The sequence below is a fragment of the Talaromyces amestolkiae genome (assembly GCF_001896365.1).
Source record: "Talaromyces amestolkiae strain CIB chromosome Unknown scaffold17.1, whole genome shotgun sequence".
NCBI lineage: Eukaryota > Fungi > Ascomycota > Eurotiomycetes > Eurotiales > Trichocomaceae > Talaromyces > Talaromyces amestolkiae.
The window spans coordinates 291,638-308,607 of record NW_024468053.1 but is presented as its reverse complement, the minus strand read 5'-3'; the positions used below and the strand labels follow the sequence as shown (position 1 = coordinate 308,607).

Genomic DNA, 16,970 nt, shown 5'->3' with positions numbered 1-16,970 from the left:
TTCATAGCCAAAGTTGCATGAAACAAACAAACAGTATATGGTAGCTGTTTAGCCCTAACTAAGTTTTGCTTTTACTAAGCTCGACATCTCTCGGACGGACCCACTTCGCCCGACATTTTTCGGCCCAGGTTTGTAAGCTTGTAGATTGTGAGAGTTTAGATGACAACAACCTGGGAAGCAGATTTATTACATGTGATAGCTGTTCAAAGATCATGTTGATTTCCGAATCTTGTTATCAGTGCAAGCTTTTACTTCAATTGGTTGGTTTTTCTTACTCTAATCTTGATCAGGCAAATCCGAGCAAACAGATACCGTCGTGGGAGTCTCATTCTAACGAACCAGGTGTAAATCAAGGCGAAGGATCCTTGCAGCAATTTTGATAAAAGAACTGAGTATTGTTACTCAATGATCTTCTAATAATATATGGGGATATTCCGAAACATCGTAAACACGAGATAGCATGATCTTTTATACCTTACGAAGTCGTAATGATTCATCAATTCTTTGCTTGAAAGCAGAGTTCCAAGATTGAGTATTTGTGGAAAATGCTACCAGGGACACAAGCTTGTGTATTTACCGGATATACCTAGGTAAGATTCAATCATGCCCAGCTTTGGACTTATCTTGTTCAAAAGCATGGAAATTTTGTGTTTTGGTATAGATACGTCTCATAATCCAGAATCTCGGCACCCCCTGGACATCAAGACCAATCGAGCCTCCAGGTCCCCAATTCTGAATATCGAGGTTGCTAATACATTCACTCCAACTGGGTAATTTTAATACTGGCATCATTGAGCTTGACCTTTTCGGAAGTCTCTGGAGCTGATGTCACTTGTATAACCTTCAAGACCTCATGCGTCTTGCCCGGATTGACTATTTCAATTTCCTTTTTGCCAGCAATAGCCCCGTTTACTAACAGCTCCAGGCCATCAAGGGAATCATCTTCTGGCTTTTCAAGTCTTGAGTTAACAGGAGTGATGGATCCCGGTCGTATAAGTATCGGCAAGGTGTCAAACCCATGGGTCTCAGTATACCAGCGACCACACTCATATGTCTTGGAATAGTCAAACCAAGATCTCCACTTTCCTTGGGCGTTATCGTTCTCATCACCGTCATGAGGGACATAAAAGGTTACCCGACCTTCCTCGTTAAACACCGGTGCGACTAGCAGATTGCTTCCAAGCATATACTGTGTGTCAAGAGAGTATGTGTTCAAATCCTTAGGGAATTCCAGAAACATTGCCCTCATAAGAGGTGTTCCAGTACGATGACCCTCTAAAGCTTCTTGCAGTAAATATGGGGTGAGCATGATCTTCCGCTTAGTGCAGTCCCGTAAAACTTCACTGCAATCCTCGCCGTAAATCCAGGGCACACGGTATGATGATGAGCCGTGCAGGCGCGAATGTGAGGATAACAGTCCAAATTGGACCCAACGCTTATATAAAGCTGGCGAAGGCGTCCCTTCAAAGCCACCAATATCTGACGCCCAGAAAATATACCCTGAGAGCATTAGGGAAAGACCCCCGCGGAGAGACTCGGCCATCGCCTCGAAAGTACTTTCACAATCACCTCCCCAATGAACAGGGAACTGCTGCCCTCCTGGAGCTGCGCTGCGCGCAAACAAAAGACTCTGAGATTTGCCAGTCCGCTTGGTCATGACGTCGTACACAATCTTATTATATAGGAATGCGTAGTAGTTATGCATCAGCGTGGGATCGGCGTCGTTGTGGTATCGAACGTTCTTAAAGGGTATTCTCTCGCCGAAATCAGTCTTGAATGAATGCACACCAAGATCCATCAGTCGCTCAAGGTGGTTCGAATACCATCGTACAGCTTCAGGGTTTGTGAAGTCAACAATTGCCATACCAGCCTGCCAAAGATCCCACTGCCAAACAGCACCATCTAGACGCTGCAGCCGTTAGCAATTGATAGCCTTGTATTCATGGGGACCCAATATATACCTTGATGAAATATCCATGTTTCTTCCCTTCCTTGAATAGAGGGGACGCCTGGCCAATATACGGGTTGATCCACACAGAAATCTTCAACCCCCTATCCTTCAATCGCTGCAAATACCCAGCAGGATCAGGGAACATAGAGGAGTCGAAGTCGAAATCGCACCACTGGAAAGATTTCATCCAGAAGCAGTCAAAGTGGAACACGCCAAGGGGAATATCCCGCTGCCGGAAGCCATCCAAAAATCCCGTTACTGTCTGCTCGTCATAGTTGGTAGTGAAGCTGGTCGTCAGCCAAAGGTTATAGCTCCACGCAGGCACCAGAGCAGGTTGGCCGGTGAGTTGGGTATAACGCTTCAGTATATCCTTTGGTGTAGGGCCGTAGATAATGAAGTATTCGATCTCCTCACCAGCAACGGAGACATTCACTCGTGTTGTTCGCTCGGATTGGACCTCCAAACTCACCCGCCCTGGATGGTTGATAAATACACCATATCCAGCAGAGGTAAGATAAAAAGGTATGTTCTTGTAGGCCATATTGGACGAGGTGCCTGCGTCCTCATTCCAAATATCGACCGTCTGCCCGTTCTTGACGAACGGACCGAATCGTTCACCCAAACCGTATATTTTCTCACCCACACCTAGGTCTAGAGCTGCGAGCATATATCCTTGTCTCTCCATGAACATCCCATCTTCGTAACGCGATTTGGATGTGGATTGATCTCTGACGTAGCCTAAAGAGCGAAAGGAATGGCCGGTAAGCTTGCCCTCGGGGCTTGAAAAGCGAAATCCCAGCTCATTCTTGGCTGTTGTAACGGCCAAAGTCAATGGGCCGCTAGAATATCGTATCTGATCTGTGCTTTTATTGTCGATTTGTACTTCTGTCGGTGACTCGTTCTTGATCTCGTAATGTGGTCCCCGATCGACACCACCATCCCTACGACAAAAAGTGCATTAGTCCCTAGTTATCCAAAAATCCAAAAATACTGGCAGGGATGTCTCTACCAATGCACTAGCCTCACGCCGATAATGCCTTGCTGGGGCGAAGAAATGTGCGCGGAAACTGTACCTGTGTCGAGTATTAGCGTTCTGTTTATCGACTTTCTAATCCTTTGTTGGTAGCAAACCGGAGTTCAAGGTATCGCCTCGATGTCTCTGCGTCTTGGCCATGAGCAAGTCAATAGTGTTCTCGGTGGTGGTGGCGCGTTCGACATGGTTCATCCAGTCGATTTGGACGCCTTCCTATACAAGCAATGAATTTGTGTTCCGCGGGTGTTAGACCATGGCAGGTTAAAGAGGGGGCGTACACGCAACAACCACATTCCCTCCGTGAACTTCATGATGAGTGCGGGGTGTTTTCTGTAATTATCTCCTCTCAAATGTTCAATGGAGTTGTAGTCTTGTGTCTACTTCGAAGAAGCAATTTGCCAACAAGCAAGGACCAGAATGCAGCAAAGAAAAATCGGCTGAAACACTTATATATGCTTCTAATCTTCAAAGTAATTTTAGCTCTGTCTCTGTGAAATACGTCACATTTGCTTTTTCTGACAGGTGAATTCTCATTTTCGGAGAATTCGCCGATTGAGCTCATTTCCAAGGTGGAGCTCGAAATGCTGGTTAAATTGCTGGGTAAATCTGGATAAATAGGTATAGATAAATGCACTCGGCAACGGGCCCCGGATCAGTGTTCGGGATCCAAAATTTCGGGTTCCTTCTAGACTAGGTCTAGGCCGTCAAGCGCCTGCGGCATTCAGTGGAGTTTTCCGCAAGCCGCGCGTGACATTTTTGAATCTTCGACCGGAGAAAATCGACTGTCCGGAGATTCCCCCACCGGGGTATTGTGGGACAATGCGGTGGTGGCTCATGGTTGCGAATGGCGGCACTGGTGCTTTTTGTAGGACGGATTTGCCAATAACAACCTGGGTTGCCTTTACACCCGAAGGACGAGGATTATGACCAGAAGTTAGTTACGCTTTGAGCCAATACGAGTGAGGAAAGTGTGCTGTCTGCAAGATCAAGACAGACGTAGGACAATATCAGTGTATAACAAATAATGGGGGCAAGGTTTGATTGTCTACTAGGTCTTTATACATGTAGGATCAACTGGTAATCGTCATATTCATATTTGTGATCCTTCTGTGGATTTATGAAACCCACAATGTCGCATTGCCAATGATATCTTGAGCGCTCCTACCGATTAAGATAGTAAACTGCCCAGGCTCTACCGTGTACTGCATTTTTCGATTCCACAGTCCCAAGTCCTGAACGGAGACGTCCATCTTCACCGCTGCTGTCTCTCCGGCCTGAATTTCCACCTTTTTGAATCCTTTCAATCTTCTGTTCGGGATATCCACACTAGCAATGTTATCCACCACATAGAGCTGGACAACTTCTGTACCATTTACCGGGCTGGTATTTGTAACGTTCACTTCCGCAGTTACTGTGTCCGAAAATGTAGCGTTCACCTTATTCAAGGAAATGTTCGAATATGAAAACGTCGAATACGACTTTCCATACCCAAATGGATACCATGGTTCCGGTGTCCCGATAACATACTGATGTCCAAAGACGATTGTCCCATTATCATCGACATGCCCCGAGTCCCCAATTGATCGACCAGAGTTTAGATAGTCATAATATATCGGAAGAGAGCCAACATCATATGGAAAGCTAACCGACAGTCGACCGGACGGACTATAATCGCCAAATAAAATGTCTGCAAGAGCATTTCCTCCTTGTTCAGATGGGTAGAATTGCTGGACTAAAGCAGCGGTGCTGTTTGCTATCCATGATTCTGTGATAGGTTTGCCGGACGAGAATACAACAACTGTAGGGATACCTGTCTCAGCAATTGCTTTGACGAGGGCGCTCTGTGCCCCGACGAGATTGAGATTATTAACGTCAACGTGCTCTCCGGTCCTTAAATAGGCAGAAGCGATCAGTTCCAGGTCATAACAGCAAATGGAGAGGGGAAGAAAGGATCCTCTTACGTGGCATTGTATCCAGCCCAAAGTTCATATTGATCTCGAGACCATGTACCAACAACAACAACTGCGACATTAGACTTCTTAGCTGCAGCGATGGCTTCCGTGAACCCCGACTGGTCGTTACTCCAGCGTTCACATCCCTGAGCATAATTTATGGTTACCGAGTCGCCAACGGCTGCCCTAATTCCGTCCAACGGGGTAACACCATGGTATTGGCTTCCTTTTACGACATAATCACCGTACTGAATGTTTTCAGCTAAACTTTCACAAATAGGGGAGAGAACGGAGGAGTCCAGCTCCGGCACGGAAAACCTACATTCATGAATCCATGAGCCATTGGTCCGATCACTGCAATGCTTCCACTTTTCTTAAGAGGCAGGGTGTTGTTATGGTTCTCCAGGAGAACAATAGACTCTCTATCAAGAGTGCGGGCTAATTCAACCGCGTCAGAGGTATGAATCAAGGACGACCAATGTTCTTCGGCGACAGAGGAAGAATAGGGATTTTCAAAGAGACCCATCTCAAATTTTGCTCTTAGTAATCGCGAAACAGCCGTGTCAACGGTTGCTATGTCAAGCCGATTCTGACTGACAAGTGTTGGAATCTGTTTGAAGTTGCTATACCGGCCGGTTAGATACAGGGATTTATTCCGGGAAAAAAAGAAAAAGAAGGAAACGAGATGGTTCAATCCTTACAAAGATCCACCGCCCATCTCAACATCTGTCCCGGCAGGCAGCACAGCTAGAGTCACGGCGTCGGAATCAATGGGGTCAGATTGACACATTTTGAATGCAGTGCATACTCGATCAGTTGCCCCCGCGTCACTAATGACCCAGTACTTGTAGCCCCATTCTCCGCGCAGAATATCAGTGAGCATCTCACTATCCGTTACAGCCGGGAGACCGTCATACCTGGGTTGGTATTGTGTCAGTGATTAAAGTTCAATTAAATAAAGCCAGAAGGAGCAGTAAGACAGATGTACGTACGAGTGGTAAGCTCCCATAATCCCCCAGGCACCAGCATCCACAATTGCTCGTTTAAAGGCCGGCATCCAACTGCGAGTGGAATGTTAGATCTGAACGTAACAATTTGAAATATCGAACAGGGAAAGTTGCGTACGTTGTGCGGAGCTCCCTCTCCCCTCCATGAACAGGACCAGTGTTCAGACCTTGCTCTGGTTGAGCGTAACCAAGGAAATGCTTCACGGTGGCGGACATATTCAGTGCTTGAAGGCCAGTGACTAATGAATATGACATTTCACCAGCTAGATATGGATCTTCAGAGAAGCATTCCTCAACCTGGGAACAAAAAGATCGATTTCAGCATTGTCCACAGAGCGGCAGAGTGAAGAAGAGAAGTTCAACATACCCTTCCATACCGCAGCTCCCTGGCGACATCGGAGACCGGAGCGAAGAGCTGGTTTACACCGATGGCAGCCCCTTCACGAGCTATGACTTGGGCCATTTCATTGACCAACTGCGTATTTGGGAGTTAGAAGAAGCCATCAGAGGTATAAATTGTAAGGAGGGAATGCTCTTACATCTGGATTCCATGCAGAGGCATATGCAATAGGGGAATTGAATATGGTTGCATTCAGCAATAGAAAACCGTGGATTCCTATGCTTCTCTGTCAGCATTCGGTGCTATTGTAGATTGATCTATGGGCGGAATACACAAACCCTCAGACTGCACAATGGCGGGTATTCCTAGTCTTGTTTCATTGACAAGGTAGTCTTGCGCTTTCTTGATATTTTCTGCAATCCACGACGCCGGAGAAGGATATCCAACTGTGAATGAGGGAAAAAAGAAGACGATTCAGCAGCTTGGTTTATGAAATAGCAATAAATTGTACGGTGAAGGGACCGGCCTTACCATAAAAACTACCAGCCTTCAATTTCATATTCTCAACGAGCCCTGACTGGTTAAAAGCGCCTGTATCCGGGTCCATCCAATTTGAAATATCTCCTACATATTTGTCAGCTGTCTTCCGTCTCATTTGGCGGCATCTAAAGCATTAAGGTAACCATCATACCCTGGATCAATTGAGCGGTCTTTTCCTCAATAGTCATTCGAGATAACAGGTCAGAAACCCTCTCCTCTACCGGTACAGATGGGTCCTTGTATTTCGGCCTTTTGCTTCCTGCATCTTCCGCAGCCGTTGATAAGGCCAGGCCCAGTGTGATTAGACATGTCAGTTTGACCATTTTCTAGTTTTTGACAGTGAAAATCTGTCTTAATGTTCAATCTAGATGAAGATACGTACTGATAGCGGAGAAGGGTCAGCTCTTATATACCCTTAGGGCAATGCCAAGTGTCTTGACATTGTCCGGCGCAAACCTGATGACGATCTTCATCAAAAAGACCTACTGTCTATTCCGTTACATAATTTGACATGCATGATGGGTTATCATGAACTTTATTCACTGAGCTATACCTAACCTTGGAAGTATCCCCAGCTATGCTGGATTTTAGCGTATCAAAACCAAGACTACTATCCAGTATCCACTATGGCCTGAAATGGAATCCTGGAGAAATATATCGCGTAACCTTATTCTATTTTATCCAAACAGGCTGAATTGAAAGCTGTTAGAAAAAGTGAAGTCCTCTTAATTTCCCCGCCCTTTACGGGGTCGTTCTAGCCAAACACCGGGAATTATGGGGTTTCAAAACACCGGACGATCATCATATGCTCATCCTGGTAATTTGCGTACAGCTGCATATATGGCACGATATAGTGGAGCTGAAGAGGCACTACGTAACTACAGCTTTCGACGGAATACATTATGAATCAGATGCTCGTCCAGAAGAAACTACATATGATTCGGAATAGATTTCATGTATAGATATCGGTGAGATAATGCGCGATGTGGCATAGCATGCCCTAGTAAAAGAGTAGTCCGAGGACAGATTCCTCTCTTTACCAGAAAGTGAGAGAAGCAAGGACTGAGAGTACATGAATAATACCCTAGGTAATATTCAGGCTCTATTCAGACCTATTTCATTGGACGTTCATTAAATCATGTTGAAGGCATTGTTAAGGCGCCAGCCCCGTAATTTCCAAATTAGTATGAAGCCACCACCGGAGGAATCAACGTCTTCCATCCGCACGGCATCCCGATCCCTGTCGGCGAAAAGCATATGCATGTGTTACCTACAGGATGATCTAATGAACCTTGGAAGGCCCGATGATAGCCATATTTGGCTAAATAAGTCTTTCCCCACAGCCGCTAATCGTCCAGGTGCTTTTTGATGCCGCCTTGCATGGTTGGTTTCGCGTACTACGTATGTTCGTCTTCCCTTATTAGCACGCTAGATATAGGATAAATCGTGATCAAATCTCGATTGGCACATACGGCTATAGTGAAGTTTGCTATAATTTCGATCTACTGCACTCCTTACACTAGTATCACAAGTATAGTCAGGCAGATCAGGTACAATAGAAGTACAGAGGTGACTTGAAGCTGTACAGGAGTTATACTGAAAGAATGATTGGAATTCGAAGTACTCATTCAGCTACAGAGTTAACCTTGAAGTATACACAAATGTTCGTACATGTGAGTCCTCAAATTCCCGCCGTAATTCATCTATCTTTATCAAAAGTCCCTCTCTCCACCATGAAGTAGTTTTTTCTAGAGTCCCTCGTCGTTCCAAGTCTGAGTTTTTGCAAAGACGCTAGTCAGTAGGCATCGCTACCTTTTGCTGGGTTAAGATAACGAGATCCACGCTCCTCAGTCTCAGGCATTCTTGGAATTCTCAACCTGAGTCACATTGGCCTGGGACTCCTCCATTGCTATTCCCTTCTCGTTGAGGTCATTGCTTAGCGTTCCCAAGGCTCTGCCGCCAAAGAGCAAGTCGATTTCCTCGAGCGACTTTTGCTTGGTCTCTTGAAAGAAGAAGTAAACAGTGGGGATAGTAACACAAACATCTGCAAGGTGAGAAATGAATCGTTAGCAAGACGGAATCCAATGATGATGCGCATCTTATATAGGAAGCAACGAGGAGGCATATAACTTACTGAAGGCTGCAAAGATAAAATAGAATTTCCAGCCCAGCTTCGCCAAAGCAATGGGAGACACTTGACTCCAAAGAGTGCTCACACACCAGTTTCCGATGCCCGTTGCAAAGGCATTTCCCTTGCCACGGATTTGCATCGGCATGACTTCCGACATGTACACCCAGCTGACCGGACCGAAAGACATGGAGAAGATTGCGGTGACGCAAAACAGGAAGAAAACGCCGCCAATGCTGTAGCCGTGTTTGCTGCCGTCCAGGTTCTGCGAGTTAAGGGCCGCTTCACAGATCAGGGCAACCGTAATTGCGGCAGCGCCGAAGATTAGCGGCCATCGTCGTCCCACACGATCTAGGAAGAAGACAATGAAAATGAGGTTCGCTAGGGGGCCGACGACATTGTAGATTCCGGAGACAAGGGTTGCACTGTTTCCCGTGATACCTAGCGCTTTGTACCTGAATGATGATGACAAGTTAGAGGGGCTCAGGTTTCCGTCGTGGTTTCCGCAAGGTGAAGCTCACATGATATTTTGATAATAGTTGATAACGTTGATACCAGTCATTTGAGTAAATACCTGCACGGCAGTTCCTAGTCTTTGGACTATAGTCAGCTATCGGTCCGGGGTATCCTGAAAGATGTTGATCTGAACATACAGGAGACGTTTCCGCCACTGCGGTACTCGGAACATAACCATCCAACCAGAATTCGTAAATTCCCTTTCTGCGTCAATCGTGGCCTTGATTTCAGTAAATTCCCTCTGGATCCACTCATCATTCGTGCCATCGTAGTGAAGGCGGCTCAACACTCTAAGAGCTTCGTCGTCTTTTTGTTTTTCAATCAGGTGACGGGGCGATTCAGGAAGCCAGAACATGCCCAAACACAGCATCAACGCTGGCAGAGCTTGGAAGGCAAGAGGAAATCTCCATTGAACCTGGCTAGTATCTGGAGCATGTAAGGAGCCATAGCCGATCCACGTGCTAACGATGAAGCCAACTCCAATCATCTGTTGAGCAAGACCGACAATTCTAGACCAATTAGCATTAATCATGCCACGAGTTTAGTGCACAGGTTCAAACTTACAAACCACGACTCTTAGGATGCGCGCATTCTGCCTGATAAACGGGCACGGACATACTCAGAATACCAACGGCCCATCCAGCTACAATGCGACCCACGAGGATCATGGCCAGATTTCTTGCCGCACATTGTAGAATCGCACCGATCACAGAGATCAGGGCTCCAACCTGGATAGTACGTCTGCGGCCGAGACTGTCAATTGCCAAACCAGCTGTGAGGGCACCGATAGCGGCTTTTTTGGGGGGATCAGTACAGTGCATTAAAGCAATGAAAGGAGACAACTTACCACCACCAGAAAATGTACTATTAATGGCGCCAATGATAGAGGAGGTTTGTGTGGTGTTGAAGAATGCCAAAAAGTTCGGGGAAGCAATCACATCGGTCATCACACCGGAGTCGTAACCGAAGAGAAAGCTTCCTGTGGCTGCAAAGGCCGCCAAGGCGATCGTGAAGCTCTTACCCATGTTGTCAGTGGTATTCGGAGGGAAGGCTCAACTAACAGAAAGATTATGTCTGCGTAGATAGATCTCTTACCAGGAACGGCAATCATCCATGGGACACATGGCTCTTTAGTTATAGCGTTGTCTGGGGCTAACAATGCGGAGAGGAAATGTACATAGGCTAAATTGCTTCTTTAATTCTTGGTAGAGATCGTATTTTAACCAGAAATCTCTCTGTACCAGGCCCAATCTCGGCCTGTGAGCCGGATTCGGGAAGAAATCGGAAAACTATGTACGTACTACAATCGATATCCAACCCGTACTACGGATTAAAGTGTGGGGTGGCCGACCCGGTCATGCCACAATTTTCTCCGGATTCCGGAGTACTCGCCGTTCAGATGCCGGGGAAATTTTTCATCCTTCGACTACCGGCCTTGGACCTGAAAGACTTCTACCAGGCCAGCAATTGATTGCGGGGCACCAAGTTTCTGTCAGAATGACCGGGCAGATGTTAGCTGTTAGTGGTCTTTTTTTTCCCACGTGGTCCAAGAAGGTATCCAATTTCTTGTAAGTACTGTCCTGTTATTCTCCAGGCATGTTATGCGGTTGTAGCCGGATCAGATGTCATTTAGTCATGTCAATTGCGGCATTTGTGCTGTTATTATGACGATATTTTAGAATGTATGACCTGATACAATGGACTTAACTTAGTCACTGAGCAGTTAGCGTCTGCTTCCTTGTGGAATGGCCGTAGAAGATTTACAAATCATCTAAGCTCTATTCCGTGACGAATGGGGCTAGTATCAATGGATGTTTTTGCTTGGGTAATATTCTTTCTTGAATCTTATTCGTGGATTAATGCTAGCCCGTCATTCTCGCACTCTACTCACGATCCCGGATTTTTTGAATAGAAACCTTGGCTATGTGAGTGATATCCGAACGATTGATGTTGCAAGAAGAAACTTATATATATTTTCGTTATTTACTTTCGAAAAATGAACTCCTAAGATCATATTCCCATCGACATAGTTGCAGGACGACCTGGAAACTCTACTCGGGGCCCAGTGGAGATACGACCGTTTACAGCTTTGTTGCGTCTTCCGAAGTGAACAGTGTCTCTGACGACCTCTTCGAATTATATATCTATCTTGTCTCGAAAGAAGGGTTTTCATCCAGCCAATATATTCAAAGCGTTGAGCTAGGTACGGAACCATTTACTGGGACAGATGGGCAGCTCACAGCAACTCTGTATACTGTTTCGATCAACTGAATATTGACACATCTCAGCCCTGCGCCTTCCAAGATTCCTGAGTAGACCAGCTAGGAGCTGATATTAGTGGATTCGGACGCGCTTTTGCTTCTCTTTCTTCTGTTGTACTTCTTATTGTTCATTAGTCTTTGACTTCTTTATTTCTACTAACGTAGCTTTTAAGGTAAAAGCAACTATACCAAGGTATGACAACCAGACCCGAAATTCATGTAAAATTGCCCGTCAAAATCAATTTGATTCTTTTTTTCTGTAGCACTTTTCATGAGAGTCTTCTTATTTTACTATCGTTTCAAGGTAACGAGTGTATATTACGACTATCCTTGATATGGAACGGACACGGAACGGACATCGTAGAGCCTCTACTACGCAGTATTGTGCCTGGATGACATTAGGACAATTGAGGGAAAGTATTGATTTAATTACAGTACTAGTATCAGCAAAACCAACCAAGACGGCGAAATATTATAGTATGTAGTAACAATTTACGTCGATTGGCTGCGGTGCTACCCACTAAGAAGTTAAGTTGTTGGCGTGACCTTAGTGTAGCAACGGCTTTCAACTTCTACTTTACCGAATAGCCGGAATAATATGTACTGCTAATATTGATGATTTCGACTCCAAGTGCTTAGCAAGTTCTATTTGCGCATTCATAATCTGGACGCTGTAGCTAGCGTATTAGACGTCTAAATGAGTGGCTCATTAGCACATTCCATCCAGTGCGGAGTGTGCCAGGCGACCTTTACTCGACATGAACACCTCGCTCGCCATTCTCGCAGCCACACCACGGAGAAACCCTTCGAGTGCCCATATTGCAGGAAGGGTTTCTCCCGTTCGGATGCCCTTCATCGCCACATCAAATCGCACAAGCAAAAGCCAGTCGACCTAGAAGCGAGCAGCGCTAGAGCTTGCAAGTCGTGCTCGGTGGCTAGGGTCCGTTGCACGCGGGGAAATCCCTGTGACCGATGTAAACAGCGACAGTTGGAGTGTGTTTATCCTCTGTCACGAAAGCGGAAAAATTGTTTTTCAATGCAGTCGCTGCGTACCTCTTCTGGCAGGACAAACATTTCTGAAGCCACAGAGACAACTCACGCGGGCGATTGGCTCCCTTTACCTACGCAGCTCAACAACACTTTGACATCTTTAGAGAATGAGGTGAACATAAATTTTGAAGGCCCTTGGGCTCCGTACAGTCTCAACCTAGACGCAGGATTGAATGAATGGACCCCCGGCATGCTGTCTGGGAATTGGCCGTATCCTCAAGACGTGGCTTTGGAGAAAAGGCAATTCGAAAATACTGGCATCACACCTCAGGGCCCCTCTGGATTGGAAAGAAGTCTTGCCCAATCCTGCGAGATGCCCAGTCTTGACAGTTCTAGTCAGTCGACATCAGTACATTCTACAGCACCAGAGTTGATTTCATCTACTCTGGAACCTGGCGGGACGCGAGATGTGCCGGTAAGCTCTCCCCCTGTAGTTGACGGACTGTATTATGCGGAAGGTACTGTGGGGAGAGCGGCGTTTAATGGGCTCAGCCGGCGAAGCAGTAGGTTGCAATCTACCGCATCAGAGAGAGAAGGAACATCCGAGGCTAGTGGCTTCACGTCAGTATCGCAAGAAGTCTTTGTACCGGAAACGGTATACGACAATCTCTTATGCAAGGTTCGAGCTGAGCACGACTCTTCAAGTCTTGGATTGGATATGCCCACGCGGAGCGAGATGGAGCAGTATGTTCAATCATATTTTGAAGGGTTCCATGCGACGTATCCTTTCCTCCGAAATAACCCACGCCAGTTCGTTTCAAGCAAGAGTTGGATCTTACTTCTTGCCGTTGCAGTAGTTGGAGTACGATATACTCACGAGGACAGAAATGAGGGTTCAGAGACCTCTCTGTCTCACCTACTTGATCAAATCGTGAGCAACCGCTTCATCAAAACGAAATCCGACGACAATGAACAGGCTTGGATTCCTGGCGCGGACGCTCTTGAAGCGAGTGATCTGGATCTTGTTACCGTGCAGGCAGGGCTGTTGAACTGCCTTCTCCTACTTCACTCTGGCCGGAAAAACTCCGTCAGACGTGCCCTCGACCAAAGATATAGACTTATTGAGGCCTGCAATCAGTTGAAACTACTCTCGGCAGTGGAGTCAATCCTGGCACCCGACATAGAAGCGGCGAATTCAGGAGACGTTTTCGCACGCTGGTTTGACGAGGAGGCGAGGATCCGAACAGGCTGGATGATATGGGTGCGTCGTTTCGTCATCGAACACTGTAAAGGGTCAGTAGATCTAACTTTCTTACTTTCTTACTTTCCTAGTTGCTCGACTCTATTGTCCTATACGAGTTTGATGGCCTGTCCCTGTTGCAAATCAAAGATACAAAGACTCCACTCCCCTGCCATGAGGAAGTGTGGAATCGTGACCCAGCGGATATGATCACAAACGATAAGAATCGATCGGGTCAGTTTCATCTTGACTAGAATAGACGACAGACTGTATTGTTAACGAATGACGGAACCTAGTGACTCTTGTAGATGCGCTCGATATTCTTCGCTTGAGGAAAAAGTTGCCCCCAAATCTCGGAGATCTCGCCACAATTATGCTAATATTTGCCATATGTCGGCGAACGAGAGAGACTGGAGGCATACAACACCAGACCGAGTCGAACATCTGTTCCCCTGCAGCCAAACAGCAGCACCGCGACCCACAGGTAGAGTCGGCCGTGCAGTCGGCATCAAAATGGCGTAATTGTGCTTGCGATTGCCTAGATATCTTACATTGGGACGCAAATGCCACTGTAGCACGGACTAGGGGATGGGAAAGCGCCACTATATTCCACCTGCATCTCGCAAGACTACTAATTCTTGTTCCGATCCGTCATATACAACGACTTGCAGCTCCTCGGCATCCAGACTACAGCGGGTACAAGACTTCAAAAGACTATGTAATTCAATGGGCAAGGCTTGACAAATACAAGGCGAGGCTAAGTCTTGTCCATGCTGGGGCTTTGTTCTGGCACGCTCGACGATTCAGCAGCAGAGGCTTGCTGGAGCCTTTTGGGATTTATGCTGCAACCTTGACTATCTGGGCGTATAGCACATATATGCACCACACTGGGAGAGAGGGTGTTAGAATGAGCGCTGAGTCAGTTGATCAACCACAGTTCGACAGTTCAGTGCCACAATATGAGCCATCTTACAGCACGAAAAGACCACAAAATGATGAGGGTGATGTTGATAGCCAGCCAACTGTCATTCAACTAGACCGGCCTTGCGATGATGAAATCGTCCAGTTATATGTTCGCCTCGACTCTAAAATCTCTGCACGAATGGCAGGGGTTGGCATCATTGGCGAGCCATCCTCTCCGCTGAGAATCCTGAAGCAAGGTATACGATTACTGGATGGATTGGAGTACAAGGAATCAAGCTGCCGTATTGATAATCTTGGGAGTCCCGTGATGATAGATTTCGGCTGGGGAATAAGCGGTTCTTTCTCTGAGAGTTTGCGGTCTTTCCTCGCAGCACAGCGTGACCAAAGACAAGAGGTCAATTGCGCAGAGCCTTATCATAGCTTTTCGTAGCATTCAAGTCGTCTCCTCAGCTTGGTCCCAAGGAAATCGAATTGCGAGCGAAGGCCGCTCCTGTGTTAATCACGTCTCACAGAGATATGACCTCGGGAATAGATCGTTGTCGCTCAGTTTACTTTGGTATAGGGCGAAAGTGTATTTTAAATTTATGGGCGTGGTTGCGAGACCCTACAACCAAAACGTAGGTAGCTATAATCGAACTACGTACAACTTCTTCCACGTAGATTGACTGAAACAAGTGGGAAGTATACCTGTCTTTGCTCGGCACTGGTTTCTCTGCGTAAATGGGAGGTAAGCTGCTATTTGCGCAATGAGTAACGATATGTTACTGATAGACACGACACTCGACGTGTGTCCTCACATTTATCAAAAGTTTCAATCATGATCTAAGATTTTATTACTATGGTGATTGAATGCTGCGGCCAGGCTTATGGGGGCATCAAGGAGATCTATGCACGCGGATGTCCTCTTAGGCTTTTCACTAAACACAGCCACCGCGACCTCAACAACAAACCAATCCATCCGCATCTACAACTTGGCGTTTTAGTTATAAGTCTATAAGGCAGACTAATGTGGCTGATATCCAGGTCCGTATCGTAGGTCACATAGGTAAAAACCTAGTGCCCAATTATATAACCGCCAATCAGCCAATTTCATTCAGTGACTCCGATCCATATTTCGCCCTCATGCATGCTCACCGAAGAATTCTTTATTTCACCTAGAGAATCTGTTCAAACTTTGGAAGCTTCTGAGAAGATTAGCTGATATTAGTTACACCGCAAGTCGAATATCACAGTCCCATGGATCCGTTGAGTGCCACGGCCAGCGTCATAGCGATCGCAACGCTTGCCGCGCAAAGCTGCAAGCAGACCTACAGCCTGATATCAGGTTTGACAGACGCTCCACAGAGCATTGCCCACTCCCAACGCGTTCTCGTGCAGACCGAAGATTCTCTTGCGGCACTTGAGCAGTTGTTAGCGAACAACCAAACATCATCTACTCTCGCATCGACTTTGCGGGGTATCAGCCTCGACAAGACACTCAAATCAACGCATGATGTCTGCAGTGGATTTAGTGCTGCTGTCGCGGATGTTACCAAACATTCAATCGACACAAAATTTAGCGTTCGGGATAGGGTTTCGGTGTATTTGAAAGAGGGCAGGATTAATCGATTTAATCAGCAGTTGAGTGATTGTCAGAGGACGTTGGTGTTGGTATTGGGGTCAATCAATTTGTTCGTAGCTTTTCGACGCTGTTATAGTGGATGTCATTGATTAACGTTGAATAGGATTCTATCATCCCATACATCCAAAGACATGGAGCGCCTCGGAGACCACTTCAAAACACAAGAAACAGCTCTCAAGGACCTCAGCACGCAACTTCGGAATCAATCTTCCCTGCCAGGACCAAACACCGAGTCGGAAATAGACTCGGACGTATCTTCTACGCTGCAAGAAACCTGCAAGCAGACCCTTGAAGCAACAGAGGCAAAAAGAACGGGACAGAAATTTGGCAATCTGCTGACGGAAGACCGCTCTATAGCAATGCAAGGGATAGTAGGCGCACGGCAAGACGGAGTTGAGCAGACATTCGGCAATTTGACGGCCACAAAGGAGAGTAGAGCGTTTCAGGGGCAGATGAGTAGTGAGGCA

General features: G+C 46.4%; 4 protein-coding genes across 4 annotated transcripts; 1 reads left to right on the top strand and 3 right to left on the bottom strand.

Annotated features, from left to right (window-relative positions):
• Positions 1 to 757: 757 nt before the first annotated feature.
• On the bottom strand, positions 758 to 3,295 carry BHQ10_007904 (uncharacterized protein; the record flags this gene model as incomplete). Its single annotated transcript, XM_040880651.1, has 5 exons — positions 758 to 1,909; positions 1,962 to 2,892; positions 2,961 to 3,024; positions 3,083 to 3,197; positions 3,263 to 3,295. The coding sequence occupies 5 exons, from the start codon at positions 3,293 to 3,295 to the stop codon at positions 758 to 760; spliced, it is 2,295 nt and encodes a 764-aa protein (XP_040736407.1).
• Positions 3,296 to 4,099: 804 nt separating this feature from the next.
• Positions 4,100 to 7,146, bottom strand: BHQ10_007903 (uncharacterized protein; the record flags this gene model as incomplete). Its single annotated transcript, XM_040880650.1, has 11 exons — positions 4,100 to 4,874; positions 4,946 to 5,184; positions 5,259 to 5,559; positions 5,638 to 5,853; positions 5,929 to 5,997; positions 6,062 to 6,240; positions 6,311 to 6,418; positions 6,483 to 6,559; positions 6,622 to 6,729; positions 6,815 to 6,907; positions 6,975 to 7,146. 11 exons carry the CDS (start codon positions 7,144 to 7,146, stop codon positions 4,100 to 4,102), a joined length of 2,337 nt encoding a protein of 778 aa, XP_040736406.1.
• A 1,530-nt stretch (positions 7,147 to 8,676) lies between these two features.
• Positions 8,677 to 10,492, bottom strand: BHQ10_007902 (uncharacterized protein; the record flags this gene model as incomplete). The annotated part of the gene is made up of 6 exons (XM_040880649.1): positions 8,677 to 8,867; positions 8,958 to 9,406; positions 9,473 to 9,544; positions 9,605 to 9,976; positions 10,032 to 10,260; positions 10,315 to 10,492. The coding sequence occupies 6 exons, from the start codon at positions 10,490 to 10,492 to the stop codon at positions 8,677 to 8,679; spliced, it is 1,491 nt and encodes a 496-aa protein (XP_040736405.1).
• A 2,272-nt stretch (positions 10,493 to 12,764) lies between these two features.
• On the top strand, positions 12,765 to 15,312 carry BHQ10_007901 (uncharacterized protein; the record flags this gene model as incomplete). Its single annotated transcript, XM_040880648.1, has 3 exons — positions 12,765 to 13,979; positions 14,051 to 14,192; positions 14,255 to 15,312. 3 exons carry the CDS (start codon positions 12,765 to 12,767, stop codon positions 15,310 to 15,312), a joined length of 2,415 nt encoding a protein of 804 aa, XP_040736404.1.
• Positions 15,313 to 16,970: the final 1,658 nt, after the last annotated feature.